The sequence below is a fragment of the Loxodonta africana genome, chromosome 5, assembly GCF_030014295.1.
Source record: "Loxodonta africana isolate mLoxAfr1 chromosome 5, mLoxAfr1.hap2, whole genome shotgun sequence".
In the NCBI taxonomy this organism is placed as follows: domain Eukaryota; kingdom Metazoa; phylum Chordata; class Mammalia; order Proboscidea; family Elephantidae; genus Loxodonta; species Loxodonta africana.
This window is the reverse complement of record NC_087346.1, coordinates 53,267,785-53,292,165: the sequence shown is the minus strand read 5'-3', so window position 1 is coordinate 53,292,165 and position 24,381 is coordinate 53,267,785. Positions and strand designations below refer to the sequence as shown.

Below are 24,381 nucleotides of genomic sequence, written 5' to 3'. Positions count from 1 at the left end.
CCACCCTGAATAGAATGCTACATGACTTTTTTAGCTTTGGTGAAATTAGGAAACATAAAGCCCCACACACGTCTTACATTTGGGGAAAAAAAAGTCTTAAAATTTTCAGTTTTTGTCCTACACACCTAAAAGAGAAATGGTAAAATATAAATGTGTGTTTACAACTGTCTGTTTTAATATATGGAAACCTTGGATTTTCCCCATAGTTTTAAAGGACAGTCTACACTTACCTGGCCCATCTGTCATTTTTTCCCAGCACCGAGGAGTTCCACTAAGAAAGGAAGAATGTTTTCTTTTAGCCACCAAACTACGGGGTGGCATGTATTTTTGTTTACCCTGTGACATGTCATATGATTTTTGAACATCATAGCTGCCTGGTGGTGGAATACCCTGAAAAAAATTCAAATAGATAAGCATAAATACATCTTATATAGAAAATGTTCTAGAAGATACTGGATAGATGTTTACATTAACCAATGGTGTAAGTAAAATATATAAAAACACTCTGGTTAATCTTTTTAAAATAGAAACTTAAAAGAGGGTCACCAAATCTGTGCCCTTCTAATAAAAGTATAAATCCACTTGTCAAAAAATAGTTAAAATAAACATAAAATCCATATTCTAGCAAAATATTACCCTTCACAATATAGATCAAACTCTTATTTTCAAATTTAATAATATACATCAAATTTCATACAGGAATGACAGCAATGATTATTTGCTTCCATAAGCAGCAAAACTATTCCAGTTTGACTGTTCTATGTAAGTACACTTAACTTATTCCACAAAATAATTGTTTATTTCATTTTTAATAGATTCCAATTAAGTCAAAAGGCTTTCCCTTTCATTATTTATGGTTCTTTACATAATCTGCAGTTATATTAACATTTTTAATCAACATGAACCAATATGGATATTAATAATTACAATAATAATTCTAAACTAAATTAAATACAGAATACCATGTATTTGTTGTACAACTAATCCCTTAAACCACTAGCTAATTATCTCAATTAAATTTTTAAAACTCATTGTCCTCAAATTTATGTTAAATATAATATAATCCATTCTTTCAAAATCTATTCATTTCTATTATGCATAAAAACCAAAACTACTTAGATTTTAATTATTTTCTCGTTGGCAGGATAGTATGGCTGAGTATGAACTCTTAGCAGTATGCCTCCTAGGCTTCCAATATCTGTTGCTTATTACCTGTATGCTTGGTCAAGCCACTTAACATCCCTGATCCTCAATTTCCTCATTTGTGCTGCTGTTGTTGTTAGTTGCCATTGAGCCCATTCTGACTCATGGCAACTGTCTTAGTTATCCAGTGCTGCTGTAACAGAAATACCACAACTGGATGTCTTTAACAAACAGAAAACTATTCTCTCACAGTCTGGGAGGCTAGAAATCCAGATTCAGGGCACCAGCTCCAGGGGAAGACTTTCTCTGTTGGCTCTGTGGGGAGGTCCTTTTCATCAATCTTCCCCTGGTCAAAGAGCTTCTCAGCACAGGGACCCAGGGTCCAAAGGACACGCTCTGCTCCTGGCACTACTTTCTTGGTAGTATGAGGTTCCCCTGTTTCTCTGCTTGCTTCTCCCTTTTATATCTCAAAAGAGACTGACTCAAGATACAACCTAATCTTGTAGATTCAGTCCTGCCTCATTAACATCATAAAGGTAGGATTTACAACACACAGGATAATCATATCAGATGGCAAAATGGTGGACAATCACACAATACTGGGAATTATGGCCTAGCCAAGTTGACATACAGTTTTGGGGGACACAATTCAATCCATAACCATGACCCTCATCTATAAAGTGGGAGAAATAATAGCATTTATGTCATAAGGTTGTTGTGAGGATTAAATGAGTTAATACACATAAAATACTTAGATTGGGACCTGATTCTATGAAAAGTGTTAGCTAATCTTACTAGTCTATAAAAGCAAAATGCAAAAACCAGGTTGAACATCAGAGCAATAGATAAATTTGGGTGCTGAGAAAGCATGCTTTTGAAGCTCCTCTAGGAGTTATACTTTATAAAACAGACTTTCTGCTGTTTCTCACATCCGTAGGCCATCGATACTATTTTCCACTTCCAAAAAATCACTAATTACGGTAAGAGTACTGATCATGACTAGCACAGGTGGTTCTTACATGAGATTCCACATTTCAACTAAGAAATGACAACATCTGTTTTCTTCTTGCCTTCATTAAGAGTATATACACATATATAGTAAGGGTATGCTGGATAAGTAAAATAGTGGCAGTAGTTCCATAGATGACATATGTATCTTTTTAGGCTGTTTCTGTGGTATGTGAAAGGAAGTGGAAGAGATGGCAAAAGCATAAAGAAATAATGAGTATACAATATGCTCAGAGCACTCAGGAAAGCTTTGTGAAGATCCTGATTATCCATACTATAAATATTAATTTTGTTATCAGGAGTTATTATTGTTCCTGCTTCCCTTAACATACTGCCCAGTATCACCACGAGCACCTAGACTACAAATGATTGATGGATTTGGTTACCGCCACACAGGAATCTTTTTTTTTTTTTAATGCCCGGCAGCAAAGATAAGAAACTGCATCAGTGATGACTTTTCTTCAACAGTAGCTTGTTCCTGCTTATGAAAACTTACCAGGTTCACTGCCTTACTTCCAATAGATTCATTGGCTCCTCTATCAAATGAATATGGACTACCCTTGTACCCTTGTCCATGACCTCCTCTTGTTATAGCATAGTTATGCTTCCATGGAAGCTTATTCCCTGCTTGTCTATTGATGTTCCTTTTCTCTTCTCATTCTCTTCAATTCTCATCTTATCTGACCAAGAGATTAATATTTCAAGTAAATAATCTATACTAGTAATTAGTAAGACAAATCTGAACCGGTTAAGTAAAAATACTAACCAGATCTTTAAAAGAAGAACTCCTGGTATTTTAAGCTCTAGTCTTTAACATAGTAGCATAACTTAAACAATACCTATCCAAAGTACCCTAAATGAGGAGTACCAACTAGTTCAGGGAAAAATAGCGTATTTGGACAGGATCATCAAATCTCTGTTGATGATCCTTTATAAATGATAGAAAATGGGAACACATGGCACATGCAGAATGGATATAATAGACATTTCTCATGATTTTATGTTTTAATCCGAATACTTGAATCCCTTCCTGTGTTTGGAAAATTCCACATGTTGTGCAGTGGAATCTGGGTCCCAGTATAAAAGTTAAAATACCTGATTCTCATCTTTCTGGCCGCATTTTCAGTTAGGACATGCATCTAGGTCATAGACCTCAACTTCCATCTTTGAACTAGAAGTTAATTATTCAAAGGAACAGAGCCTCAAAAATTCCATTCTAGTGAGGGAACTGGCAGTGCTGCCAGCTATGTCTAGTTCCCAGAGGCAGAAGTGGGAAGACCATCTGAAAGCAGCAATTAGAGACTCAGGTAAAATGTCAGAAAAACATCAGATGAAATAAAAGCTATGCCTCAATGCAAATTAAAAATAAGACTGAAGTGTCCTGATTTTCTCAGCTGGAAAACAAGGACCCCACCTGAAAAGAATATAGTCCCAGAATTAAAATAATTAATACATGCAAAATTCTTAGAAGGGTATCTGAAATATAATAAGCACTAGTATGTATTACTATCACATTATCCTCATCAGTATTGTCTTTAGTATTATAATTTTTATTAGGTGTAGGGCTATATGAAACCCTCATGGTATCTCCTTTGCCAGAATAAAGATATCGACTAGATCTTAAAAGAAAAACCCCTAGTATTTTAAGCACTAGTATTTAACAAACAAAAAAAATAAATCAAAAGTTGTTAAGTTGTTGGGAATCACGTGAAGACAGTGTCCAAACAGTTAAAAAAAAAAAAAAATCTCCAGCTTCAAAGGCTGGCAGGTGAGGCTGCTTGTATTTTGTCAAAACCATTTCCTCTCCTTTGTGATTTTATTCAATCTTGTCAAGCAAAAAAGGACCCTGCAAAATTCCCATGCCCAGTGCCTCTGCACTGTTCTTGTTGTTAGGTGCCATCAAGTCAGTTCTGACTCATAGCCATCCTACGTTCAACAGAAGGAAACACTGCCTGGTCCTGCACCATCCTCACTATCGTTGTTACGCTTGAGCACATTGTTGCAGCCACTATAGCAATCCATCTCATTCAGGGTCTTCCTCTTTCTCGCTGACCCTCTACTTTACCAAGTATGATGTCCTTCTCCCAGGACTGGTCCCTCCTGATACCATGTCCAAAGTATATGTGAGATGTAGTCTCGCCATCCTTGCTTCTAAGGAGCACTCTGGCTGTACTTCTTCCAAGACAGATTTGTTTGTTCTTCTGGCAGTCCATGTTTATATTCAATATTCTTCACCAGCACCATAATTCTAAGGCATCAATTCTTCTTCAGTCTTCCTTATTCACTGCCCAGCTTTCACATGCATATGAGGCAACTGAAAATCCCATGGCTTGGGTCAGGCGCATCTTAGTCCTCAAAGTGATATATTTGCTTTTGAACACTTTAAAAAAGTCCTTTGTAGGAGATTTGCCCAACGCAATGCATCATTTGATTTTTTGACTGCTGCTTCCATAGGCATTGATTGTGGATCCGCCTCTGTGTTTACCCAATTAAAACTCAAGCTTAGCTAACCTTTAGCCCTAGAAACCACCTCCTGACTATATCTAAATTCACAATTTTTACCATCCTTGCTCCCTGATATTTAGACATGTGAAATTTCATGTTCCTCTGATCTTGGATGTGTGAAACTGCACATATGCTATGATTTTCCAAAACTTTTTTTATCCAAATACCCACTATAAGCCCCTCAGTCCCAGCAGGAAATGGAATATTCCATTCCTGAGGTGTCTCCCATACTGCAGTGTGTTGCAAATAAAGATTGAACCTAAGTTTTAGTCTCAGAATAAATTTTTTTCTTTTATCATTCTATGGTAAAAGATCTGGGAATGTCACTATTTCATTTTCATTTGTTGATGATAGCTTCAGTGGATATAAAACTCTTGGTTTTTTTCTCACTTTCAGCATTTTGAATATGTCACTCATTAATTTCTGGCCTCCATTGTTTCTGATAAGTCCACAGTTAATCATATTTTTATGTAATAAGTTGTTTTTCCTTGCTACTTTCAAGGTTTTCTGTTTGTCCTTTGCCTGTCTGCACATTAACTAATGTGCCTAAATGAGGTTGTCTTTATATTTATCATACTTGGAGACTATGATGTGTCTAAGTGTGATTCTCTTTATGTTTATACTTGGCATTCATTGAGCTTCCTGGATCTACAGGTTGTTTTTCATTAAATGTGGAAAGTTTTCAGCTATTATTTCTTCAAATATTTTTTCTGTCCCTTTTTTTCACATTTGTCCTTCTGGAACTTCCATTATACATATGTTGGAATACCTGTCATTGACCCACAAATCTCAGAAACTGCTACTTGTTGTTTAACCTTTTTTTTCTCTCTGTTTTCCATATTCAATGATTTATATTGATTCAAGAGAAATTGAATTCTATTAGCTCAATGTTCCGGTCTTCTGTCGTATCAAGTCTGCCATTGTGTCTAGCTGGTAAATTTTTTATATAAGTTATAGAACTTTATAACTCTAGAATTCTTTTTGGTTTTATATTTGTTTGCTTCTATTTCTCTATTGAGATTCCCTGTTTATTGATTCACCACCAGCATATTTTCCTTAATTATTTAAACATAAATCCTATTAACTCTTTGAACATACTTATAATAGCTGATGTGAAGTCTTATTATGCAAAATACAGTGTATGATCTGAACCACAGTAAGTCTTTATTGACTGTTTTTATTTTTCCTAGATATGTATCATACTTACCTGTTTCTTTGTATATCTAGTAAGCGCTAGTTAAATACTGAACCCTTTAGAGAATATAGCAATCCTGCATACTGTTTTCTTTTCTTTTTTTTTTTGGTTGTTTAAGTTTTCAAATTTATTAAGAACATCAATTGTCTATTTACTGCCTCCATAATCTATAGATATGTCCTTCTTTTCATTCTTGATATGCGTTATTTATGCCATTTCTGTTTTTTCTTGATCAGCAACAACACAGGGTTGTCATTTCCGTTTACATTTTCAAAGAGCCAACATGCGGCTTTGATATTTCTACCTACTATATTTTTGTAATATTTAATTAATTTTATTTTGATTAATTTATTCTACTTTATGCTTATCTTTACTGTCGAATTTGTCTGTTTATCCAGTGGTGATGTCAATATTTGCTTTACATATATCTGGAACTTTGCTTTACATATATCTGGAACTGTGCATACAAATTTAACATTACTATATTATCCTGGTAAATTTAACCTTTTAAAAACATTGAATGATTGCTTATTTCTAAATTATTTTTTCTCAATCTATTTTATCTGGAACTAAAACAGCTACTCCAGGATTTCCACCAATGAGTAGGTTTTTGTAAACCTCTGTACCAACTTTAAAAAAGGATATTGTTTTAAAAATAATTATTGTAAAAATATCAGAGATATGTGGAAGCAAAAAGGGTTTTATGTACTAAACTCTAGAAATGGAAGAGTCTTTCCTATGTGAGTGGAAATCCTGAGATGTTTTCTTCCCTATGAATATTTATCAAGTCTGGGGAAGGGCTAAATATTGGGTTTGTCATAAACAAACAGGTTCACATAAGGGAGAGAGAATTTAGTGGAGCTTTTGAAGCCCACAAAGTCTAACATGAGTGACTGAAGACTAGGGAAGTCTAATCTCATTAATCGTTCTTTAAATATGGAGTATTTGCTGAGTCCTGATGTGGTCCAAAAGGTAAAAGGCTTGGCTGAAAAAACACAGTAATACCTAATGTGAGTCAAAGTTACCCTAGAGCAAGGACTGGAAACAAATACAAATCTTTTCCTCAAGATATTTGCCTAATTTTGCACCTGAATGGGGTAGGAAACTAAAGTGTGAAGACAAAAACTTCTGTAGGGTAGAACTTGAAGGAAGGAGGAGAAAGAGATCTCCCAGATCTCAGCCAAAAACCCAGAAAGGCAACATGAAAGAGGGTGCTGGGCCACAATGGCAGAGTGGAAGCAGGCACTTGGGGTACAAGCTTTCACAAGAAGGATATACAACAAGTCTAAAAGCAGTAACTATATGACAGAAATTCACGCAATACACATGAATTAAAATTCTGGGCAATTAAACCAGGCCACTTTTCTCTTTCAAGTTATGAAATAAATATTCTTCCATTTTTGTTTCCAATTAAAATTTTATTATAATATTTATATTTATTTTATCACGTATATAGTCTATATGGAAACCCTGGTGGAGTACTGATTAAGAGTTCGGCTACTAGCCAAAAGGTCAGCAGTTCAAACCTACCAGGTACTCCTTGGAAACCATATGGACAGTTCTGTAGGGTTGCTATGAGTCCTGTAGGGTTGCTATGAGTCCTGCAGGGTTGCTGTGAGTCAGAATTGGTCAACAGCAATGGGTTTTTGGTTTTATAATTTATATATTTATATATTTTTTTTATTACATTAGCTATCCTAATATGCTATAATAAAAATCACTATGATTTGGGTAAAAATGAACTTGAACAATGTTTTTGGTAAATTTGTTCTAGCTATGATTTCATAGCTAGGTATATTCTACTCTAAAATTTTATTTTAAAATTCCAAATATATAATTATAAAAGACTCAGAACTTATTTTACATTGAAACTTTCATATCAGTGAGGTGACTTAAGAAGACTTCAAACTTTTAGTTAAAGCTCAATCAACATCTTTAATCAAGTATTATATACCAAATACCCGCTGCCGTCAAGTCTATTCTGACTCATAGCGACCCTATGGGACAGCGTAGAACTGCACCATAGAGTTTCCAGGAGCGCCTGGCGGATTTGAACTGCCGACCTCTTGGTTAGCAGCTGTAGCACTTAACCACTATGCCACCAGGGTTTCCAAGTATTATATATGGTGAAAAAAGTTAAAGGCTCTAAGTACGGTGAAGTTTGCCTGACTATGCAGAAAACTTTCATTAAAGCAATTTAGCAGTGTGCTTATTTTTGTCACTAAATTTTGTCTTTACAGAGAAGATAAGCATTGCAAATGATAATCAAATTATCTGTTTTTCACATTGAAAACTATAATTACAAACATCTTGTTCTTGTCATTTTTCAAACATTCCATATTTATCATTCCAAACATATACCTCTTGAAATATATAACTTAGCAAAGAATAAGCATTCAAAATATTTAATATAGATATGAAATTATAAAGTTAAGTGATAGGTACAAATAGAAAATATTGATTTTATTTCCTTATTCTCTTAGCATATGAAAAAGACCCTTTGTACTAATGCGATTTTATGAAAGGAACTAAAATTGTCAGATATACTCTGATACTTCAAGGCTCAGTAAAGAATAATAAAAAGTACTGGTTGATGAAATCATGTAAGCAATAAAACCTTCGACTGCACCTAGTTTCTACATATTATACAATTTACACTGATATTACAAATTTCCATTTGTTAATCAGACATGTTCACTTCATTATCCTCAGCCCATTGCCAACAAGTTGATTCCCCCTCATAGTAACCCTACAGGACAGAGTAGAACAGCCTGATAAGGTTTCCAAGAAGTGGCTGGTGGATTTGAAATGCCAGCCTTCTGGTTAGCAGCATAACTCTTAACCACTACACCACTGGGGCTCCTCAGATAACCTCAAAATAAAACTCATCTCTTACCCCAACCACCCAAGCATCTATCCTTCCTCATCTACCTATAACAATCTCTTATTTAGCCAGGCTTGAAATTACAAAAGTGGCTTCTACTTCTCTTCACCTTTCTCGCCCATGTTGAATTGGTTACATTCATTGTAACCTAACTCAAACTTATCCCTTTCTTTCCTTTACTACCAAAAAGATTCTGATATGGGCTCTAAAATACTTACTACCTAACAACGATACTAGCTGCCTCTTTAACCTCTAGCTTCTCCAATCCCAAATCACCTATATCCAGGTAACAAATAAGTTATTGTACTAAAATATAAAAAAAAAAATAAACCTGCTCAAATCTCTCATTGACTCTCCGGTGCGCGTGGGAAAAATGTTCAGACAACTCTAAGTGGCATTCAAAGCTTTTTTTCCTCCTCATTTTGGAGGCATATTTACAATTGTAAAACCTATTCAAGTAGAACCTCCTCCATGATGTATTCTTGATCGCCCCAGCTAGAAGTAATGTCCCTCGCTTACAAATATACTACATTTATTTGAACACTTATTTCCTTCTTTGTCAACACAAAAGCAGAAAAAGAGGACAAAGCTGCCCGATAAGAAGGAAGACAAGGTTCCCTCAGACAAGATTCTATTTATGCCGGAGATATGCAGATTAATTTTTTCTCTTATTCTCCAAATAAAAGAAAACTGGCAGTAGGAACCCTGGAGCAGGAGGCTTCACAATATCATTAGGCTTAGAGGCCTTTTCATGCTTTCTGCTGTACCATATTTAGATTGTGACCCTCGTCCTTACGATCTCAAAAAAATAGCCATAGCTCCTGCCATAATAGTCTCATTTCCAAAATGAAGAAGGAGAAGGTAAAAGACAAAAACTGTGTGTAACAGCTGAAACTGCCTCCTCTCAGGAATTTCCTGGAAGCCCAGTCCAGTGGCTTCTACTTTCATCACATTGATGAAAACTGTGTCAAATAAACACCTACAGCTATCAAGAAAGCTGAAAACAAGAATCTGTTTTACCTGGGCACATGGTTCTCCTAAATAAAATTGGATTCTGTTAGTAAAGAAGGAAGAGAGAATGAATGTGGTGTAGACATCTATTAATCTTAGTCATAGTGACTCTAGGCTTTGAGGGCATTAGCGCTGCAAAAATGGAACTTGCCTCTTTCCTTGGCTATTAGACAGTATATTGGACTACCTTTGTCAAAAATTGTTGTCTAATTCTTGCTCATCCTTTGAATTTCAAATCTTCCCTGAATCTATTAACTGTCAGGTCTCCTGTGATACGTTCTCAGGGTACATAGCTCTTAAGTTCATGATAGTTGTTACACCTGGCAATTAAACAAGTCTGTTTGTTTAATATCTTTCCTCTCCATAGGAATATAAGCACCTTAAGGGCTTAGAAGACTTCTGTTTGGGTCACCACTTTATCCCCAGTGATGACAAGTTCCTTGTATATGGTAAGCAATCAATGAATATTTTCTAATTAATAAAGTAATAAATAAGTAAATTAATTTATCAGCATTTATATACCTTGAAGTCTTCCCTCCCATATTTTGCCTTATCACTGAGTTCCCCCATAACAACAGTGTAAACATTATGTCTCGTAAGTATTTTTAAGCCCTACAGTGCTTAAATTTGCCTCACATGTAAGCACTTCTATATTAAGTGTTTGTTGTATAATGACTGTGCAAGTACTGCTTTCCCAAACATATTCCTGTTTCTAATAAAGGTAGAAATAATTTATAATCTCAGCAATGATGTGAAAGTATGGATATGCCCATTCAAACTTTGATTAAGAACTTTCACAAAATCATTATAATGTGTCTCCAGATAGTTAAATGTGACTAATATTTTATGTGAAATGCATTTCTTTCTTCTTGCTATCAAAAACATAGATTTTTACTTCTGATGCTTGTGCCTTTCATGACCACCTTTGACACTGGTTTCAAAGAAAAAGTGTATATCTCAGCAGATTAAAATAAAGTACATGAGCAGAAATAGCCTGTATAACCTTGGTCTTCCTGAAAATGCTAATGCTACTGAGACAGAAAAAGTCAGCTAAAAAAAAAAGTATACATTATCACCAACTATAACAGGTGTAACTGATGAGCTATCATTTTTTCAGAGTTTTAACAAATCTGTACAAATCCACAAATTAATTTATTTAAGTTGAATATAGAAAGGAAGAAAGTTAATGCGATTCTAAAAAAAAAAAAAAAGTATGTGTGTGCGGGGGGGCGGGCGGCGAGGGGAGGGACATAATTGCTCCCAGAGCCAACTGGATATATTTGGATAAACCCAGACCCAGTGCCGTCGAATAATATAGTAAAAATATTTTTTATAAACTTAGAAGTAAATTTTGAATGTGGGATGTATGAATTAAGGGTGTGTTACTTCGGGACTCTGAATGCTTGACTTTAAATAGCGTGGTGTGTTGTAAAATTGTTCATTAACCCTAGAGAAATGTCCAGATCGATTTGTTATGTCAAAAGTTTTAAAAATCAAAAGGCCCTTATCGTCATCTACTTATATTCAGTATGACAAAAACTACCCCTTGTAATAAAAACAGGTATCATTTCAAGATAGCGCTACTGAAAAATCACAGAATTTGAAGTCAGAATTCTTGGATTATATACATAGCCTCATTATGAGCCTTAAGAAGGCCCTCAAAGACCTTTCCTCATTCATTCACTTCCCTTTCGTCATGATGGGTGCTGATTATCACGTTCAGAGGGATCTGGTGGGCCACTGTGCAGGAGGTGTGGTCTGTCTCTGTTCTCATCCTCTTGTAAGACTGGCAGTGAGATAAATCCTATAACTATTCATTTGTTGAAGCTCCTCTGCTCCAGGAAAGCTAGGTGAGGGCAGTATGATCCAATTTTGCTTTTATAAGCTATAAATATCTTAGCATATTACTACCTACTTAAAAAATAACTATGCTTATATCAGCACAGAGAATAGTAGAGGTAATAACAGGGAGTAGTAAATTGTGGAAAAGGTAAAGACGGAGGAAAGAAAACATGTGATTATGACAAAGGAGTACAGTACAACAGGAAACAAACGTTGTCGAGAGAGAGAGGTGCAGAACCCTGGTAATGTTAATCATACCCCAAAAATAACTATCCTTTCCATTTTATGACACACAGCAAAATTCAAGCGCATTTGGAATGTAAGAAACCTAATTATTCTCCCGAAATGTTCTTATAAATATCTTTTCTGACGAATGAAATATATTTTAACTATGCCATCTTCTTCCATATTTATAGTGCTTACGTGACACTAAAGAACTATGCAAGTTGGCTTATCGTTGATGCCAAATTTAATAGGACATTTCTTAGTGACAATATCTGTTGATTGATAGGTAAAGAAATAAACCAAGCAGAATAAAACATTAGATGAAATAGTTTCAAGAGTGTTATTACTGTTTTCCAGAGTCATACACAGAGATTTACAGCAATCTAAAAACATCATATCTTTAACTTTATAAGGAATCAAGAAAATTATCATCTAAGATAAAAATGTTAATATCCTTACTTCTTCCTTTCCCTTCTTTAGAAGAATTTGGTATACTATTTTGTCTGTACTATAAACAAAATGCTATTTAAATGATATTGCTTTAAAAAACTACACTATTTTATTATTGGACTATTATCCTATTGTCATGGATCAAATTGTGTCCCCAAAAAATATGTTTCAACTTGGCTAAGTCATGATTCGTAATAGTATTTGGTTGTCCTTCATTTTTGTGATCTGATGTAATTTTCCTATGTGCTGTAAATCCCAACCTTTATGATGTTAATGAGGTAGGATTAGAGGCAGTTATGTAAATGTGGCAGGATATAATCCACAGGATTAGGTTGTATCTTGAGTCAAGCTCTTTTGACATATAAAAGAAAGAAGACAGCAGAGGGGAGAGGGACCTCATTACTACCAAGCAAAAAGAGCCAGGAGTGGAGTGTGTCCCTTGGACCTGTGGTCTCTGTGCTGAGAAGCTTCTAGACCAGGGGAAGATTGATGATAAGGACCACCCCCCAGACAGAAAACTTTCCCCTGAAGCTGGCACCCTGAATTTGGACTTCTAGCCTCCTAGACTGTGAGAGAATAAATTTTTCCTTGTTAAAACCATTCATCTGTGATATTTCTGTTATAGCAGCACCATATAACTAAGACACCTATCAACAAAAATTCACTGTGTCTTTATGAAGTACTGGTATTAGTGTTCAATAGTAGTAAAGGTAATGAACTCTGAAAGTATTTCCTGGGTTCAAGCCCTGGTTCAGCTTTTTACTAGTCATATGATCAGTGGAAAAGCACATCTCTCAGTTTTCTCATTCATAAAATGCGTAAAACAACAACAGTTACTACCTCCTAGAATTTCTGTGAGAATTAAATGAGGTATTTTTTTTTTTTTTTATATGAGGAGCACTCAGAATAGTGCCAGGCACATATGTGAGCACTACTTAAATTTTAACTATTATTATACTTCATTATAATTTTAAGTCTGGTATTTGATTTTTTTCCAAAAAACTACCACATCTGGATATACAATTTAGTCATTCTTAAATGTCAGAAATAAATAGTTTTAGAACATACAATTTAAAAAAATATATCTGCTTCAAATGACAAAATGCACAAATACTGACATGAAATTGTAACATGATTATCTGTCAAATGTAACAAACTTTATTAGACATGAAATTCAGTAGAAAGGCCTCTATCATTTACTAACATCATTGAAGAAATGTCATGCTAAAAAATTATTTTAACTTTTTTCTACGCATTTTGGAAGGAATGAATTAATTCTTTTTGGTATTATTTATGGAACAATTTCAAAATGTCTTTGTTATAGTTATCAAGAATCTATAATTCAGTATATTAAAGAAAATGTAAATTTTCTAATTCCCAGTTTCTGGTTTTATAAAATTAAAAACACAAATACTGTCAAAACCTTAAAGATACAAACTACCTTCAGAAAAGGAGATTTCTGACTTGTAAAATCCATAGTCTGTGTTAATAGTTGTATAATAAAAAGGGAAAGTGAATTTAGCATGCTAAGACAAGTGTGAGAGAAAGAAAGAAAACTACATGGCTTCAGTTGCGAAAGGCATCTAACACACATCTCTCATGAAGCTTCTCCAAATTTACAGAAAACTCACAGCAAATACAAAAAAGAGAGAAAAACACAATAAAATAAAAGTAAAATAAAATGAGCAAAAAATCCAACGAACCAAAAGTGGGGAGGAATTTCTAATAATTTAAGACTTATAGTCCTGAATTGAAAACAAAATTGGTGTAAAATATTTGGTTTGTTTTCCTGAAATAGATAATCTGGGTGATACAGACCTTAGTTAGAACAGCTAGCATAAAATGAGAGAAGAGACACTACATCCTACCTATGCTGTCTGTTCCTGATTCAGAGACCTAGCTAAAATCTGTATCACTCAGATTACTGGGTAACTGACCCTATAATCTGGTGCAAATGCTTAACATGCTCAGCTGCTAACTGAAAGGTCAGAAGTTCAAATCCATCCAGAGGCATCTTGAAAGAAAGGTCTCATAATCTATTCCAAAAGGTCAAAACTATTGATAACCCTACAGAGCACAGTCCTACTCTGACACACACGGAGTCCCGAGTCAGAGTCTACTCAACGGCAACTGGACTTGGCCTCTTTATGTATGATCTTTGGTTCATTCAGGCATTGGTCTCTTTTCCCTCCCATCTCTACACTTCTACATTTTAAATAATATGCTCATTGTAAAAATTTGAAAGTTTCAGAAGAATCTAAAGTAAAAAATAAAGTTCTACTCCCACGAACATTTATCAAAGGTTAACCAAAACCAGAAAGGTTTTTTTTATAACCTGTATTATTCTTTATTACTTTAACCAGCCTTTACTGGTAAACGTCTAATTCATTCGCAGTTTTGAATTGTTATAAACATTGACATAGTAAATTAAAACATATGTATATTACATATACTTCTATACAACAGTCAGTAAGATAAATTCCTGGAAAACTGAATTGTTAAGAAAAGGGTTATGTGCAATTTAACTTGGTTAAAATTGCTGACTAGGTTCAGAAAGGTTTTATCAATTTAAACTCCACATACAATATGTTGATTTCCCCTACCGGTGATGAGACTAAGCATTACTTTTTTTTTAAATCTTCTAACCAAAGCAAAAATATATATTTCCTCTTTGTTTTAATTTACATTGTTTTTTTTTATTTTAAGTGAACTCGATCAACTTTTCAGGTATTTATTAGCTCATCTATAGCTCATTTTCTAATTGAGTTCATCTTTTTTGTTTCTTGTTTTCTAACTTCCTATTCTATGTTAAAGAAAATAGACTTTGTCTTCTATAAGTTTTCAAAATATTATTTCTAATTTATAATTTGCCCTTTGACTTTGTTTACAACATTTGTTTTATGGTTTGGAAATTGTTTATTTTTGGTAAGGTGGTTAGAAGTATTTTTATTGTAATTTTGCTAAAGAGAAATGTTTAACTTTTTGAAGTCACATTTACCTGACGTTTCCATTATGGCTTCTCTGTTTCATACTTTGTTCAAAAGTCTTTCTTCAATCACAGATTATTTTTAAATCCAGATTTTTATTTATTTTAACATTTAAATACTAAATTCATTAAAAATTTGTGTTACAAGAAGAGCAATCAACTTATATTCATGTAATTATTTGAAACCTGCAACTCTCAGATAATAGAAGTGACCAATAGGAACAGGAGAAGCAGCCACAGAGCTGCATTCTAGGAGGAACTGTCACAAATACTACAGGCAGGGATAGAGAGAAAATACTGTGAAAACAGCACTTAATAAACACTATAGTATTTCATGAAGTCCATGTGTTCAAAGTACCAGATAAATAGGTCTATAGGAGTGGGGGATTTAATCCAGTAGAGTTTTCTCCAGAGGAATGCCCAAACCAAACCAAACCCATTGCCACTGAGTCTATTCTGATTATGGCAACCTTATAGGACAGAGTAGAATTGCCCTGTAGGATGTCCAAGGCTGTAAATCTTTACGGAAGCAGATTGCCACATCTTTACCCAACGAGGGGCTGGCGGGTTTGAACTGCAGACCTTTTGGTTAGCAGCCGAGCACTTAATTAGTGTGCCACCAGGGCTCCTGAGGAATACCTACTAGAAAATAAAAATCAGTCAAGGATATGTACAAATGTACTTGAAGAGCAGCTATAGATTAGATGGTAAAATTGGATGATCAACTCTCACTCAAGTCAATAGAGAATAGGGTTGGGAGAAAGCCACACAAAGGATCTGAATAGACATTTCACCAAAGAGGATATTCAAATGGTCAACAAGCATAGGAAAAGATACTCAACATCATTAGCCATTTAACCAAAAACCAAACCCACTGCCATCGAATTGATTCTGACTCATATCGACCTTTTAGGACACAGTAGAACTGCCCCATAGGATTTCTAAGGAGCAGTTGGTGGATTCAAACTGCCAACTTTTTGATTAGCAGCTGAGCTCTTAGCCACCATGCTACCAGGGCCAAAAGGTGGAAGCAACTCAAACACTCATCAACAGATAAACAAAATGTGGTATGTACATTAAAAAAACTTTTTAATGTAACACCAAAAACACAGGAAAATATTAGCCCAAGAAACTAAAGGTCCACATAAACAAGAGACTCCATCAACCTGAGACCAGAAGAACTAGATGGTGCCCAGTTACCACCAATGACCACCCTGACAGCGAACACAATAGAAAGTCCCAGACAGAGTAGGAGAAAAGCGCTGAGGAGAACTTAAATTCATGTAAAAAGACCAGACTTAATGGTCTGACAGAGACTAGAGGAACCCCGAAACTGTGGCCCCCAGATACTCTGTTAACCCAGAACTAAAACCATTCCCAAAGCCCACTCTTCAGACAAAGATTACACAAGACTATAAAACAAAAAATAATACATGTGAGCAGTGTGCTTCTTAGTTCAATGAGCTACACAACACCAAATGGGTGTCTCCAGGCTGGAGGCAGGGTGAGAAGTCAGAAGAGACAGGAATTGTTTGAATGGACGTGGGGAACGCAGGTTGGAAAGGGAGAGTGTGCTGTCACATTGTGGAGATTACAACCAATGTCACAAAACAATATGTGTATAAATTTTTGTATGAGAAATTAACTTGAGCTGTAAACTTCCACCTAAAGCACAGTAAAAAAGGACAAATATTATATGATCTTATTAATACGAAGTACACAAAATAGGTAAATATAGAGATCAGAGTTTAATAGTCATTACCAAGGGCAGAAGGGAGGGGAAATGGGGGAAATTGTTGTTTAGGAGGCATTGAGTTTTCGTTTATGGGGATGGAAAATTTGGCAAAGGACTTTGGTGATGACTGCACAACATGATTAATATAACCGATCTCACTGAATCATATATGTGAAAAATGTTGACTAAGTGTGTTTTACACATATGCATATATATTATATATATGTATTACAACAATTAAAAAGTAAAACTATTAAAAGAAGAAAGCCACAAACCCTAAATAGTAATATCAGAGTAGCAAGCATTTGAAATGTTTCTGATTATCTCATAACTATAAATTCTAAAAGCAAAACATTCTAAATGAAAATAAATTTGCATGGGTGTGAGGGTACCCGACATTACTTTGTATTCCTTGTTTCATTACATGACACTAAAATTTCAGATGAATTTTTTTTTTTTTTTTAATATTAGTTCAAAACACAAATTGTCTATTCTAAAGCTCTTGGTCATTTGAAAACCCTGGTGGCATAGTAGTTAAGAGCTACGGCTGTTAATGAAAAGGTCAGCCGTTCAAATCCACCAGGTGCTCCCTGGAAATCCTAGAGGGCAACACGAAATATATATTCTAAAGCTCTTGGTCATTATATTATTAGATTTCATTATTAAAAATAAAATATGAATTGTAAAAATATTTATTTGAGTATAAGTCTGATTCCAGTGTTTAACTAAAGTTAATTATAAACTAAATAAACTGGATTTAGAGATTAGGTTTTCAAAACATTTTGGAGTCTTCATTTTGGCAAACCAAAGCGATTTATTTTTTTAATTTTTCAAAATGAAAATGTTCAACTTTTAATACTCTTAGTAACCCCATTACTTCTTTCTTCCAAAAATTAGTAAAAATAACTGCTTTTGTGTTTTCCTTTTCCAAGAAAAACTTAATCTAATATTACTAAACATATTGTACTCCAAAAGGCTTTTAGGCCAAACAATATAATACTAAGATCTCTGGAAATTTGATTATTTGAAGGGAAATTAAATAATGCTTTCATATTAATCATTTTTAATGTACTCCATTCAAACCTAAAAAAAAAAAAAAAACTAGTGCCATTCAAACCTAGACAATATAAATTAAAGTTGATGTATAGTGTCACTCGAAAATGCAAGAAAACTAATCAAATCATAGCACAATGTGAGGTTCTTAAATGTACTACAATGTTGCTGAAAATCTAATAATTAATACAATATATTTCTACCTTTAATTTTACGAATATGCAAGGATAAATCACTTTTTTACATTACACTTATATCCTTTTCTGTTTTATTGAGTATGAAAAACTGTTACCACTTTGTTTTTTTTTTTTTCAGATCAATAAAGTTAACAATAAAGGCATTTATTTCTCAGTATCTGCACTGCATTATAATTTCTGCACTTTCAGCACTCATCTAGTTCATACGGTGTTGTCACATTAATTTGTGATTACATCATACTTTAATGATGTCTCTAAGCTTCAAAAAATACTCATGATATAATCATACACTTTTTTCCACATATGAAATACAAGAGAAAATCAAAGTATACTTCAGATGAGCAGGAAGTATAAGTCTGAATTGGAATATAAATGCCTGCTCCTTATTCTCTCAGTTAAAGTCACAATATGTTTACTTAATTTGAAAAGATTAAGTTACTTCTTAGGGAAAAAATCGGGGCCATGCATCTTAATTTGTGGAATAATGTATTAGTTTTCTAACACTGTGTAACAAATTGCCACAAATTTAGTGGCTTAAAACAACTGCATTTATTAGCTCACTGTTTTGTAGATAAGAAGTATGGGTGGGCACAGTGGGTTCTATGCTCAGGATATTCCCAAATCCAAAATCAAGATGTCATCTGGGCTGTGCTCTTATCTGAAGCTCAAGGAAAGTATTTACTTCCAAACTCATTCACATTGTTGACAAAATCCAGTCCTTAGACCTATAGGTCTGAGGTCCCTATTTCCATGCTTGTTGTCAGGTGGGGCCTTCTCTCGTCCTAGAGGCTGTCTGTATTCTTTTTTTATGTGGCTCTCTCCATCTTCAAAACAGCAACAACCAGTTGAATCCTTCTCATGCTTGGAATCTCTCTGGCTTCTCCTTCTGGCCCCAGGTGGAGAAAGCTCTGCTCTTAAGAGCTCATGTCCACCCAGTTAATCCAGAATAATCTTCCTATTTTAAGGTCAACTGTGCCATGTATCTTAACATAATTATAAGCATGCTACCTTATCATATTCACAAGTTCCAGGAATTAGGACGAGACATTTTTGGGAGCCATTTTAGAAATTCTACCTTGCACAACTAGCAAATCAAATTTCATTACACCATGAATAGAGGCTGGTTTGGTTTGTAAGATGAGAACAACCATTCTTTGGAATAGGCATAAATATGGATCTCTTCCAGTCGGTTGACCAGGCAGCTGTCTTCCAAATTTCTTGGCATAGACGAGTGAGCACTTTTTGTTGCATACATTTGTTGAAATATCTCAGTTGGTATTCCATCAATTCGTGGAGCCTTGTTTTTTGCCAGTGCCTTCTGTGCAGCTTGGACCTCTTCCTTCGGTGCCATTGGTTCTTGATTATATGCTACCTCCTCAACTGGTTGAAACGTCAAAGAATTCTTTTTGGTACAGTGACTCTGTGTATTCCTTCCATCTTCTTTTGATGTTTCCTGCATCATTCAGTATTTTGCTTATAGAATCCTTCACTATTTAAATTCAAGGCTTGAATTTTTTCTTCAGTTCTTTTAGCTTGGGAAATGCTGAGTGTGTTCTTCCTTTTTGGCTTTCTAACTCCAGGTCTTTGCACATGTCATTATAATACCTTACTTTGTCTTCTCAAGCTGCCCTTTGAAATCTTTTGTTCAGATCTTTTACTTCATCATTTCTTCCTTTTGCTTTAGCTACTAGATGTACAAGAGTAACTTTCAGAGTGTCTTCTCACATCCATTTTGGTCTTTCCTTTTTTCCTGTCTTTTTCATGACCTTTTGCTTTCTTCATGTATGATGTCCTTGATGTCATCCCACAACTCATCTGGTCTTCAGTCATTAGTGTACAGTATGTCAAATCTGTTGTTTAGATGTTCTCTAAATTCAGGTGGGATATACTCAAGGTCATACTCTGGCTCTCATTGAGTTCTTTTAATTTTCTTAGGCTTCAATTTGAACTTGCATATGAGCAACTGATGGTGTGTTCCACAGTCGGTCCCTGGCCTTGCTCTGACTGATGATATTGAGCTTTTCCATTGTCTCTTTCCACAGATGTAGTCAATTTGATTCCTGTGTGTTCCCTCTGGTGATAACTGCATGCATAGTCACCATTTATGCTGTTGAAAAAAGGTATTTGCAATGAAGAATTCGTTGGTTTTGCAAAATTCTATCCTGAGATCTCTGGCATCACTTCTATCACCAAGGTCATATTTTCCAACTACCGATCCTTTTTCTGTTTCCAACTTTCACATTCCAATCATCAGTAATTATCAAAGCATCTTGATTGCATGTCCCATCAATTTCACATTGCAGAAGTTGGTAAAAATCTTCAAATTCTTCATCTTTGGGCTCAGTGGTTGGTGTGTAAATTTCAAGAATAGTCATAGTAACTGGTCTTCCTTGTAGGTGTATGGGTATTAGACTATCACTGCAGTGTTCTACTTCAGGATAGATCTTGAAATGTTCTTTTTGATGATGCACGCGTCATCCCTCTTCAATTTGTCATTCCCAGCATAGTAGACCATATGATTATTTGATTCAAAGTGGCCAAAATCAGTCCATTTCAGCTCACTAATGCCTAGGATATCAATGTTTATACATTCCATTTCATTTTTGAATTTTTTAGTGTGTTTTAATTTTTAACACAGAAAGATATGCCTGACCCAGCCCTGGAAATAGCCATTTAAGGATCTCTGGAATATTTTAGTGAGGAATAGTTTTTAGAAACAGAATTTGAGCACTATAAACCCTTTCAACAAACAGAAACTTGTTGCCTTCAAGTGGTTTCCAACTCTTAGGGACCCTATAGGACAGAGTAGAACTGCCCATAGGATTTCCAAGGCTGTAGTCTTTATGGAAACAGACTGCCACATCTTTCTCCCTCAGAGTGACTGGTGGCTACGAACTACTGACCTTTCAGTTAACAGGCCAGCATTTAACCACTGCACCATCAGGGCTCCTTCAGCAGACGAAACTATGAAAAAATACTCACATACACATACCAGTACCTCTATACCTATAGCTATATCATCTATTTCCAAATCTACCTATCTATACAAAAATCATAGGCCATAACGATAACTCCAGTTCCAACTTAATACTACAGGGTTCATTCTAGTCTTTCTCTTTTCCGTATCCACTAACCTACATCACTTGAAAACAACACCTATTATATACAGTTCAACATTTGTTAATAGCTTTTTTTGCCTTTACCCTGAAAGTACTATGTTCAAAATTTGCTTGCATTACTAATATTTTTTGAATTGCAGGGAAATTGTTCTACAAAAACAAAAGGCACTATTGAACATGAAACACTTCTCTCATATGTGTATTCTCTTTGTGGGAACATGATGCAATCTTACAAAAATATACCATACCAAAGGAATAACATATCATACCTTTTTCTTTCATTCCAGACAACTCAAAATTATCCTGTCAACAAGATCCTTGTATTTTTATATTTAGTTTATTTTCCCAGAGACCAAAACAGAAATAAAATCATTCCACTCTAGCATCCTTACCATGTTTAAATTTGAGACATTTTCACCCCTTACAAAAATAAAATTCCAGTGGGTGATTTAACACATTGATTCTAGTATTGAGTCTTTAAATCTGGAAATAGCCTTGGGATCTATTAAACTTACAATAACTTTGAAACTTCCTATTGCTGGAGTATGCCAATAAAATAATTGTTTAAATCAAAAAAGCATTTTTTTCTAAATTATTTTTCTGTGATTGTATGTGTTTTTTAAATAACGGATAAGAAGAAATCATGATTATAAAGAAGGAGATTTAAACGTTAAAACCATCAACCTGTTGTCTAGTGAAAACTTTGACATCATAAACAAAAGGGTAAAAGTATAACAAAACAAAACTCCATTCTCTCATCAATCAAAATAGAAAGATCATTTTAAAACTGAATATCTGAAACGAAAATTAGTTATTTAAAACTACATTGGAGCTTTTTCACAACGGGTTTGCCGCCAGGACACAGGTGTTGGTGAAAACTATCGCAAAGTCTAAGCCAAAATGGGAAAGGAAAAGACCCACGTCAACATCGTCGTCATTGGACACGTAGATTCAGGCAAGTCCACCACTACTGGTTACCTGATCTACAAATACGGTGGGATCGACAAAAGAACCATCGAAAAATTTGAGAAGGAAGCTGCTGAGATGGGAAAGGGCTCCTTCAAGTATGCCTGGGTCTTGGATAAACTGAAAGCTGAACGTGAGCGAGGCATCACCATTAATATCTCCCTGTGGAAATTTGAGACCAGCAAGTACTATGTGACCATCATTGATGCCCCAGGACACAGAGACTTCATCAAAAACATGATTACAGGAACATCACAGGCTGACTGTGCTGTCCTGATTGTTGCCGCTGGTGTTGGTGAATTTGAAGCTGGTATCTCCAAGAATGGGCAGACCCGTGAGCATGCCCTTCTGGCTTACACACTGGGTGTGAAACAACTAATTGTTGGTGTTAACAAAATGGATTCCACTGAGCCACCCTACAGTCAGAAGAGATACGAGGAAATCGTTAAGGAAGTCAGCACCTATATTAAGAAAATTGGCTACAACCCTGACACAATAGCATTTGTGCCAATTTCTGGTTGGAATGGTGACAACATGCTGGAGCCAAGTGCTAACATGCCTTGGTTCAAGGGATGGAAAGTCACACGTAAGGATGGCAATGCCAGTGGAACCACACTGCTTGAAGCTCTGGATTGCATCCTGCCACCAACTCGTCCAACTGACAAGCCCCTGCGTCTGCCTCTCCAGCATGTGTACAAAATTGGTGGTATGGGTACTGTCCCTGTCGGCAGAGGGAGACTGGTGTTCTCAAGCCTGGCATGGTGGTCACCTTTGCTCCAGCCAATGTCACCACTGAAGTAAAGTCTGTTGAAATGCACCACGAAGCTTTGAGTGAAGCTCTCCCTGGGGACAATGTAGGCTTCAACGTCAAGAAGTCTCTGTCAAAGATGTTCGTCGTGGCAATGTAGCTGGTGACAGCAAAAATGACTCACCAATGGAAGCAGCTGGTTTCACTGCTCAGGTGATCATCCTGAACCACCCAGGCCAAATCAGTGCTGGCTACACACCTGTGCTGGATTGTCACACAGCTCACATTGCTTCCAAGTTTGCTGAACTCAAAGAGAAGATTGATCGCCGTTCTGTTAAGAAGCTAGAAGATGGCCCAAAATTCTTGAAGTCTGGTGATGCTGCCATCGTTGACATGGTTCCTGGCAAGCCCATGTGTGTTGCGAGCTTCTCTGACTATCCTCCCCTGGGTCGTTTTGCTGTTCGTGATATGAGACAGACAGTTGCTGTGGGTGTCATCAAGGCAGTGGACAAAAAGGCAGCTGGAGCTGGCAAGGTCACCAAGTCTGCTCAGAAAGCTCGGAAGGCTAAATGAATGTTACCCATAACACCTGCCACCCCAGTCTTAATCAGTGGTGGAAGAACGGTCTCAGAATTGTTTGTCTCAATTGGCCATTTAAGTTTAATAGTAAAAGACTGGTTAATAATAACAATGCATCGTAAAAGCTTCAGAAGGAAAGGAATGTTTTTGTGGACCATTTGTTTCCTTTTTTGTGTGACTGTTTTAAGTTATTAGTTTTTAAAATCAGTACTTTTTAAATGGAAACAACTTGACCAAAAATCTGTCACAGAATTTTGAGATCCATTAAAACAAAGTTTAATGAGAAAAAAAAAAAAAAACTACATTGGAAACACTTTATGGAAACCATTATTCCCTTGGGTTAATAATTCAGACCACAACCATCTTAATGATATTTTTTATTTGTCATTACCATGTTTTCCCCTGTATTCATACGACTTATATCTCAATTTTCTTATCTCCTTAAGTAACTCTTTTGAAACTTTATTAATGCATAATCGACATTCAGTAAATTTCACATATTTAAAGTGCATTATTTGATAGGTTTTGACATACAAACACATGCATGAAACCATCACAATAAAAAAATGAACATTTTAATACCCCAAAAGTTTTCTTATGTTCTTTAATATTCATCCCATCTTCTACCCAAATCTATATCTACATATAAAATGGAACTGCTTTCTGTGATTATAGTTTGTATTTTTTAGAGTTTTACATAAACGGGATCATCTATTATGTAATCTTTTCTTTCTG

The 24,381-nt window shown here is 35.3% G+C and overlaps 1 protein-coding gene and 1 pseudogene across 1 annotated transcript in view; one reads left to right on the top strand and one right to left on the bottom strand.

Annotated features, from left to right (window-relative positions):
* STPG2 (sperm tail PG-rich repeat containing 2) overlaps positions 1-24,381 on the bottom strand; it is a 377,601-nt gene that overhangs the window by 119,321 nt on the left and 233,899 nt on the right. Inside the window, exon 9 of the mRNA XM_003410448.3 lies at positions 231-390. Within this exon, the coding sequence (XP_003410496.2) occupies positions 231-390 (160 nt within the window). The remainder of the gene's footprint in view (positions 1-230; positions 391-24,381) is intronic.
* LOC100654978 (elongation factor 1-alpha 1-like) lies at positions 22,191-23,788 on the top strand (annotated as a pseudogene).